At 41.8% G+C, this 10017-nt stretch overlaps 1 protein-coding gene across 1 annotated transcript; it reads right to left on the reverse strand.

Annotated features, from left to right (window-relative positions):
- Positions 1–2078: 2078 nt before the first annotated feature.
- LOC146718122 (uncharacterized) lies at positions 2079–9933 on the reverse strand. The gene is made up of 2 exons (XM_085475997.1): positions 9750–9933; positions 2079–9003 (listed from the first exon to the last, which is right to left on the reverse strand). Exon 2 carries the CDS (start codon positions 2908–2910, stop codon positions 2122–2124), a length of 789 nt encoding a protein of 262 aa, XP_085332123.1. The 5' UTR covers positions 2911–9003; positions 9750–9933; the 3' UTR covers positions 2079–2121.
- Between the last annotated feature and the right edge of the window lie 84 nt (positions 9934–10017).

Below are 10017 nucleotides of genomic sequence, written 5' to 3' on the forward strand. Positions count from 1 at the left end.
TAAAGTTGTTTGGGGGAAAAGGGTAATGACGTCACCGGAAGTGAGGTGTGTGATTCAGTTGCTAAGCTGCAGCCGAGCAGTAAACGGACCGTCGACAAGTTGCTGTCGCCGTCTCACCGGATCAACTTTAAGCCGTCCGTCGGTGACCGACAGACCGAGGTAATCTCCCCAACGCCAGACTGCGTCTGCTCGGTCCAAGTTCCGCCGGGGAGCCGCTGCTCCTGACGCCGATGCCCGGCCTCAGTGTTCGGCTAACGTTAGCCCGGAGCTCGGTACGGCGGGTGGTTAGGTCAGCACCGGTGTTCCAGATCAACTGGCGTTTAGATCAACTGGCGTTTAGATCAACTGGCGTTTAGATCAACTGGCGTTGGTCGAACAGATGTGTGGCAGTCTTGCGTTTCAGGAGCTCCTACCGACAAACCAGCAAAAAACGCCAAATGTGTCACCTGTGACACTTGTGAGGTTGTCTCAAACACACTCCGTCAGTCTTGATGCTGTTGAACAACAAAATGTTTAAAAATGTGGCGAGTTTACCTGGTGATATCCTCATGCGCGACGCGATCGCGAAAACAGCAAACAAGTAACACCACGCCGATGTTGTTCACAGGACACAAAGAGTAAACGATCGTTTACTCTTTGTGTCCTGTGAACAACATCGGCGCCAGTTGATCTAAACGCCAGTTGATCTAAACGCCAGTTGATCTGGAACACCCGCCACAGAGTCAGAGTTAACGGGTTAAAGTGGGGAGCAGACGGACCTCCTCTGCTGTGTTAGTCTGAACATGAGCTCGTCTGTGGTTTAATGAGCTTAATGAAGAACCTTAATGAGATTACCTGAAGTTAGCTGAAGCTCCAGGAGAGCAGAGCAAACACTCCTGACCACAACAGCACTGCTCAGTTAGTTTACCGGTGTTTTCATACACGTTATGATCTGAGAAAAATGCGCCAGTTTCCATAAACAGAAATGTTCGCTTCAGTCTGCAGACAGTAACACATGAAGGTTCTTGCAGATTTTAAGTATTATTTTTGTGTTAGAAAAATAGATATTATCTAACAGTTTGGATGTAGATGAAGGTGCTGATGAGGATGAGAAATATCTTATTTATCCCATATTTGGGAGACTTTTGTTATAGCAGGAAATGAATATCAGACACCAACCGACATCACCTGATAACACCAAACAAGATTTATTCTGTTTGTTCATTTGTGAAATCTTGTGTTTGCAGGTGAAGAATTATGTTATTTAAGAAAAAAATTCAAGGAGTTTGAATTGTGCGGTTGCTTTGAGGTTGTTGATGATGTATCTGCACCGTGTCTTTATGGATCACGAGATGAACTGTGGTACTGCATGAGGAAGTCGGGAGTAGCAGAGAAGGATGTGAGGGTGGTGCAGGACATGTATGAGGACGGAGAGAGACAGTGGTGAGGTGTGTGGTAGGAATGACAGATGGGTTCAAGATGGGGGTGGGATTACATCAGGGATCTCCTCTGAGCCCCTTCTTGTTTGCTGTGGTGATGGGGACAGGCTGATAGACGAGGCCAGGCAGGAGTCTCTGTGGATCGTGATGTTTGCAGATGACACCGTGAGCTGCAGTGGGAGCAGGTCGAGGTATGCTCTGAACACAAGAGGAATGAAAGTCAGTAGGAGGAAAATAGCTGAACCGAAGAGGATAACGTGCCACTCGTCTCACTCTCATTCACACAATGAGAGAGACGAGTGGAAAGGTTAACATGCAAGCACCGGAGGTAGTGCCAAATGAATAATTGTTTCTGAGACGTGAGATGTGGGAATTTATGGATTTAAAATTTATCGCTCAAGCAGCCTCAGAAAGGCAGAAGTGTGACAGTTTTTTATAAAGCTAGGTCTTTAACTGCTGTTGACTTTGACCCTGGCACGTTCTCCTCTTTGGCTCAGCTATTATAATGAAATCATTCTGGTAGGTGATTTTAATTGGGATCGGTTTTCTCCTGTGTCTGATTATTTTAAGGCACACTGTTTTTAATCTAACACAAATGACTAAAGCCCCACACACCTTATTCCCCAGATAAATCATCTTTGATTAAAGGAGAAAGTGTGAATGAATAAGAAAAGAGTGTAGCGGGTTCTTATCTGGAGTGCAGTCAGTATAACCACGGTGTGGTGCCGGGGTCGCGGTACAGCTGTCCGTCCACGTAGAGCCGGTCCACAGCGATGACAGCACGGGAGCCTTTCTGGATAAAGCTACGTCGAACTGGGAACAGGACCTTGCGTCGTTCCAGGATCTCTTTGGGGAACTGGTCGTTCACGCTGAAGTCCGTTCCTTTCAGCTCTCTGCCGCGACTCTTCACCTGTTCCTTTTGTTTGAATTGGCTGAATTTGGCCACAATAGGCCGTGGTCTCCCGGTCCGCGACCGCGCGCCCCCCAAGCGATGTACTCTATCGAAGTCGATGTTCTTTACGGTGTCCTCCGGCAGCTTCAGGTGGATTTTAATGAAGCTTTTCACCGTTGCCTCTGCGTCCTCTCCGGCAGTTTCTGGAATACCAGAAAACACAAGATTATCTCTCATGCTACGGGCTTGTAAATCGATAACGGACTCTTTTATTTTTTTATTTTCAATGTTTAGCTGGGTCACGTTATCGGTGAGAGATTTAACCGACTCCCGTAGCGTGGCATTTTCAGCGGCAAGCGTTTCCACCTGCCGCTGGCTGAATTCCAGGGATTCTCTCAGAGATTTAAATTCCCGGTGTAAGATCTCCACCAGGGACAGCCTCGCATCGAAACTGGACAATCGCTTGTCGATGGACTCCAGGATTTCTGCGATGTCTTTGCCGGCAGGCGATGTTGTACCGGGGGAGTCTGCCTGGCGACTTCTCTTCGATGACGGCGTCTCGATTTTGGCCGGGGAAGATGCACTCTGGGCCTTATGCATTACTAAATCTTGAAAACAGCGGTCGATGTAATCTTGGAGAGCGTCTAAACTCTCCCCGTTGTCCTCCAGGGTGTTAGAGATGATAAAACAGATGTTGTTAGTTATATGACAATTGATTAGTATATTTGGAAATACTGAAGCTTGGAAAACCTTTGTTAAACTCTATGCTACCATTTGCTTTTTCTCCGCCAAAATCTCCGGCGTCTGACGTCACCTACAACATCACTTCCGTCACTTACCTCTCACTTCCGTCACTTACCTCCACCTCCTCTCCATGAAAACTGAATTTATGACATTTAACGGAGTTAGAAGTTAGCAGGAAGTTAGCTCGCTAGCTTCTATCTAAATACAATATAGCATGTCCTGAATGCGGGGTTTTGGAAACAAATTAAAACGTACAGCTCTGTTATCACTTCCAGCATAAATGAAGACAGAAAACTAAATAGCAGTGACGTTTGTAGGGTTACTGAAGTTTGGCTAGCTGGTATATAATGATGTGCTACGTGATTGCGACACAGCTATGTTAGCATAATATAAACAAGCTAACTTTTTTTCCCACTCGATAAAAGTTAACGTGAGTGTTCTCGGTGGTCAGGAACAAATGTAATCGCATGGCAGGATGCTGTAAAAGGACCAAACTTCAGCCAGGAGAACAACTGAGATAATCCATCCACAATACGAGGTTAGTCATTCATATACTGCTGCATGGGCTGGGCTGTAGTTACATCCTAAGGTTTTAAAAACTGAGCTTAAATAAATGATTAGTGGTAATAAAAGCCGAGGGAGGTCAACAGTGATCACTGACTGTTTTAGGAGCTTTTTGAGATTAAATAGAAGAAAATACATAACATTAAACATGTTAACAACACAAAAGCCATATTAAACGCAGACTACTTTAGACCCGGAAGTAGGATTCGTCGCGTCATCACTGAACAACCGGATAGTAATCATCCACAACTATACTCAGTTGCAGATGATAAAGGATTCAGAAAGTTCATGCATGACAGAGAATATGCATGTTCTTTTTGTTTTCATATTATAAGTTATATTTAATTGTGTTGTGGTTTGCGGTGTTTTGTGTTGTTTCACTTTAAATTTGTAAAAGGAAAAAGCTGAAAATTTAAATAGTTAAAAGTTGAAATGTGAATAGTTGATTTTTGTATTATGATTTATTTATTACATTTTATGTGGAGTGAATAAATAAAAGTATATTTACGGTGGCCCCTAGAGACAAAGCACGTAAAAACTCCAAAACACGTATGAACTCTGAAGCACGTACAAACCCTGAAGCACGTACAAACTCAAAAACACGTAAAAACACGTACAAACTCCAAAACACGTACAAACACGTACAAAACTCCAAAACACGTACGAACTCTGAAGCACGTACAAACCCTGAAGCACGTGCAAACTCCAAAACACGTAAAAACACGTACAAACTCCAAAACATGTACAAACACGTACAAAACTCCAAAACATGTACGAACTCTGAAGCGCGTACAAACCCTGAAGCACGTGCAAACTCCAAAACACGTAAAAACACGTACAAACTCCAAAACATGTACAAACACGTACAAACTCTGAAGCACGTAAAAACTCAGGAGCACATAAAAACTCAAAACACGTACAAAATCAACAGAAGTGCTCCAGGATGCTGGGCGCAGTGTTGAGCTTTTGTTACCTACTGGCTACACAAGCCAGCAAGTACCAACGACCGGATTTGGTGTGTGGTAGTAACAGGTAAATGAACTTTTTTTTTTTTTAATTATTTGAATATATATGAGTGCCTGTGTATAAATACACAAATACACACATGCTTTCAATTGTGTAATTTAAGTGATCTAGTAGCTCTGCTTTGGAAGTTCAGTTCATGCTAGAAATGTGTTTTGGAGTTTGTACGTGTTTTGTCTCTAGGGGCCACCGCATATATTTATATATAAATAAAACCACTTTTTTTTACGTTAGTAATTCCTTTTGTGCATAATTTTATATTATTGTTAATAATAAATTAACTAAAGCAACAAAACAACCTGAAGAGCCGGTTCGGAGCCGAAAGAGCCGGCTCTTTTTAGTGAGCCGAACCGAAAGAGCCGGATCTCTAAAAAGAGCTGGAAATCCCATCACTATTTTTTTCAAATTCTGTAATTCTCACTCGCTTTGGCAACTTTGTACTTTTGTGTTACTCGGAGCAACAACTCCACCTCATTGTTAGTCCATTTAAAAAACTCGCTGCTTTTCCTCAACATTTTGCTGCGACGTTTCAAAGAGCCGGAAAGTAAATAAGCGGCAGACAGAAATGAGGCAGGTCGAATCTTCTTGCATTTTACACATGCGCAGGACTGGAACCGTAAGCGTTTTCGGCTGTTTCAATGTGGACGCACAACTCTGTGAAAACGATTGAAAACACTAGTGTGGACGCGTTTTCAAATCTATCCAGGCTAGCTAGCTATCTAGGCTCAACTTTTTAAATTATGCAAAATGTTTAACTGTATCTCTAATAGAAACTTCTTTAACTTTGCTCTGCTTCACTTCAGCAGCATCAGGTAATGTTCAGATGTTGATTCATGGTTTTCTTCCGTTTCTGTTCGTCTGCAGAATATTTTTAAGGTTATCTGTTAGAAAAAGCCAGACCAGGAAAATTTCCTTCATGTTTTTCTGTTTTGTCTTCAGTTACTTTGACACAAAGGCATCTGCTGTGATGCTCACAGCTCTGATAAAGTCTCACAAATGTCAGCTTTCTTTTTATATATGTAAAATATGTATATGTACTGATTAGTGTACACTTGGGTTTTAAGGGGTATTTATTTATTATTTTCTTCTTTTTTTTTTTTTTTTTTTTTTTTTTTTTTTTTTTTTTGGGTTGTATGGAAGCCCCAAACGCAATTTCATTGTTCTTGACAATGACAATAAATAAATAAATACTAATACTAGTGATCAGAATTATAATATTTCTGACTGTCTGAGGCAAAATTTCCCAGATTCAAATCCATTTGAATTGAATTGATTCAAGAAATCAGTGATGATACACAGCCCTATAGTTAATATAATAAAATACGCCTTTCAGCTTTTTATATGTTTAGTTTTTTAGGAGAGCTGGAACGTAATTGTGCCCGCCTCTGAAGCACTCTGGGTCAAATGTGCTATAAACAAAACAGATGTAACAGTCAACACAAAAAGGTTCAGACACTTTCCATGGCAATGTTTCATTTAAAAAAAACAAACAAAACGTATTTAACCCACTCAGTGGGCTACATCTGTTCATGCCAGTATCGATATTATCGATATTTGGTTCAATCTCTCCACCTCGAGTCTCGAGTTGAAAGATAGAGGAAATCCCCAAACAGCAACAACACACAAAGGTTTTTATGTTTAACAGCCTGACGTCTGTCCAGTCATCAGGTTAGCATTAGCTGTAATCTAACCTACGTTTCTGAGAAATGCTAGTATTTTTTCGTGCTATCCGGTTGTTCAGTCTGACGTCACTAGCCGTGTCTGGGTCTAAACTCCGCTGCAGGTCCATATATCAAACGATCACTATGGGATTACTGAGAGTTGAAAAACTGTCTAAAGTCTTTCATCTTTAATAAAATGATCAGCGTTCTGCTCTACCAGGTGTAACAATTGAGTTTAACATCCAGGCATCCATGAAAACGGAATTTATGACATTTAACGGAGTTAGAAGTTAGCAGGGAGTTAGCTCGCTAGCTTCTATCTAAATACAATATAGCATGTCCTGACTGCGGGGTTTTGGAAACAAATTAAAATGTACAGCTCTGCTATCACTTCCAGCATAAATGAAGACAGAAAACTAAACAGCAGTGACGTTTGTAGGGTTACTGAAGTTGGGCTAGCTGGTATATAATGATGTGCTACGTGACCGCTAGCGACACAGCTATGTTAGCATAATATAAACAAGCTAACTTTTTTTCCACTCGATAAAAGTTAATGTGAGTGTTCTCGGTGGTCAGGAACAAATGTAATCGCATGGCAGGATGCTGTAAAAGGACCAAACTTCAGCCAGGAGAACAACTGAGATAATCCATCCACAATACGAGGTTAGTCATTCATATACTGCTGCATGGGCTGGGCTGTAGTTACATCGTAAGGTTTTAAAAACTGAGCTTAAATAAATGATTAGCGGTAATAAAAGCCGAGGGAGGTCAACAGTGGTCGCTGACTGTTTTAGGAGCTTTTTGAGATCAAATAGAAGAAAATACATAACATTAAACATGTTAACAACACAAAAGCCATATTAAACGCAGACTACTTTAGACCCGGAAGTAGGATTCGTCGCGTCATCACTGAACAACTGGATAATTAAAACGATCACAGAGGCCGAAGTTCAGGCTTCATTTTGGTCCTTTTTTTTTACTGAGATGTCATACACTTGCACACTACACTTACCTTTGCGAGCGTAGTAGGCAGGCCCAGGTACGTCCGTTCTTTTAGAGCAGAGCTACAGATTAAAAATGCCCAAGGCGAAGCGGTCAAAGTCTGGCTGTATTTCACAGCAAAAGATGCAAACTCAGCAGCCTGCAACAAGTGCTTTAAGCTGATACTGTGATACTGTCAAAGGAGGTAACACCTCAAATCTGATGAAACACCTGGCAACGCATAGCGTTTTTTTTAAAAGCCGAGAAATGCGCCGTATTTGATAGCTTGCTGCGAGACCTCACACCGAGCACATCTACTGCGGGTGTGGTGCCTGTTATCGGACCCGGAGTTTGCAACATCCCCCAAAAACCCGAAAAATAGAGTCCTGGCCCCTAGCCCTGCCAGTGTAGCAGAAATGATGAGGATGATGATGCAGCAGCAGCCGTTCTTCTCTGCGTGAGTAGCTTAATGTTGTTCGTGTGTAATTTACGTTGAGTAGGCTAACCACGTTATTACATTAATGCATGTAAGGTGAACTAGCAAACATCATCATAGCTACATGCGGCTGTCCTCTTGTTTGATGGCAGATACTCCCTGCACGCTGGCCAAAAAGGCTAAAATGACCAAAGAAAAATTGGGAAACAGTTAAACATGAGGTTTTTGGACAAAGTTTGTGTTTTTTCCATTGTTTAAGCACTGCTTCCAGCCAAGAGTGATGCCATAAATCCCCCATAGCTGCAGAAAAGGCTAACATTGTTATCTTTTTACAAAAAAACAGCTAAACATGAGAGGTTTTTGGACAAAGTTTGTGTTCTTGATTCTTTAAGCACCGGCACCGTTTCAAAAGTACCGGTTTGGTACTGGTATTGGATAAAACTTCAACGATACCCATCCCTATCTATGGGGACTGACTCAGTGCTGGAGCCTCCGGTGGACGTTAGAGGAACTGCAGAGTTTGGCACTTCATCGTTGGCTTCACTTTTTTGTTGGTTTTACATAAGATAAATATCATAATTAAAGTGAAGCTGCTGTCTTAGTAATGATTATAGTTAGCAATAAAGACCCGAGGCTGTGCTGCGTGACCTCTTTGGACACTTTGATCACAAAAGCATTAAAAAGCCTGAACACTTGAAAAACCAGCCAGCTGCACATCACTACAGGACTGGCTTTAATAAAGTGAAGAACATATGAAACATTCAGCAGATTTGAGCATTTCCTCTGTATTATAATAACCACACTGCCTTTACAGAGTCGAGGGCGACTGTGTGAACAGCGCGTTACAAAGTGCTGTTTCCTTAAATCACCTTTGAACCTGCCATGTTGGAAGACTCGCTGTTGTTCTGTTTATTTGCTCTGTTGTCTCTCGCTTCGTCTGCTTGTAATGAACTGACTGAGGGCCCAGAGGTTAGCTTTAATGCTCCCTGTTGTTTTTCTGTTTTCCGCAGGCTGGAAACAGGCGACACACGAGTGCTCGCAGTCTTTATATTACAGGCGATTAAATATTCATGCAGCTTCCTGCGTGAGTAAAGTGTCAACAGGGTGTTTGCATTCTAACGACAACGACATGGCAAATATTGAAAGCTGCAGTCAGACAGATGTTTATGAGGGAAAATGTAAAAACACGATCCTTTTCAGGAGGATTTCAGACGCTTCGATCCCGTAAACGTCTCTGTGTGGCGATCAGATCAAAGCCGACCAGCTTCATTAGCTCTTCGGCCTCTAATTGACAGCATGCAGAGAAACAAAAACCCAGAAACAACAAAAAGATGTTAGAGAAGCTCAAGCCTCAGTTTCAACTGTTTGAACATCATGAAGATTCATATAATTTTTACTTACTTAACTCGAATTTATTTAATATAAAACACTTTTAACAAGTTATAAAAGCACTTTAAAACAGATTGATACCCTTAAAACACAAACTGAAGGGACTACAAAACTAAAATCAGCTAAATAACTGTTGAAATTACAACAATTAAAATGGAGCTACTGTGTTTTTTCTATATGCTGTGTAATGTAGACGATCTCTGGTTTTAGACAGAGGATTATATGAGAAGCTCTACAAAAAGCTAGAAAAAAAAGACTTGTGGAAACTGAATATGTCCTTACTAGAAGAGAAACTAGCTTTACTGGCCAAGTGCTGGAAGCCTACGTCGGCATCGTGTGGACACAAATATTTAAAAGAGCAGTAAAAAGGAGTGTTTGACACACCATCACTGTAGATTTGAAAATGACATGACCAAGAGGTGAGTTGAGTTAATCTAAAGGGCGTTAATAAAATGACTGAATTAACCACTTTTTTCCCCTAGCACCACTTTCAGACTCAAATAACTGGACAAACTGAGCTGAGTTTGTGATTAAACCTCATTTCCTGTCTATGCCTCCAATGTTCCCACACAGCTTAAATCACATTTAAGGATCGCATCAGTCAGGAAGGCTTTAGACAAAAGGTGAATGATCATTTCTACCTGCAGTAATTGGCTCCGACTTGATGTCACCTGTTGACACCTGCTCAGTTCCTCAGGCTGGCGGAATAGGAGAAGGTGGGCTGCAAAGCGGCTTGCAGGTGCAGAGATTTGTTTAGGATGTGTAGATTTGCCAGGGCCGTCACAGAGTTTAATTTTGAGGTGCTTCAGGATGTTTCAGCTCTCACCCAACCCAAGCTCTGATAGGTTCGTTGCATTTATAGTCCGCTGTCCTAAGGCGTCCATGTTTCCACACAGACACACGGCTGCT

The sequence above is a fragment of the Copadichromis virginalis genome, linkage group LG1 (assembly GCF_057382275.1).
Source record: "Copadichromis virginalis isolate Kocher_CV1m ecotype Utaka linkage group LG1, C_Virginalis_male_GT1.1, whole genome shotgun sequence".
Classification (NCBI taxonomy): domain Eukaryota; kingdom Metazoa; phylum Chordata; class Actinopteri; order Cichliformes; family Cichlidae; genus Copadichromis; species Copadichromis virginalis.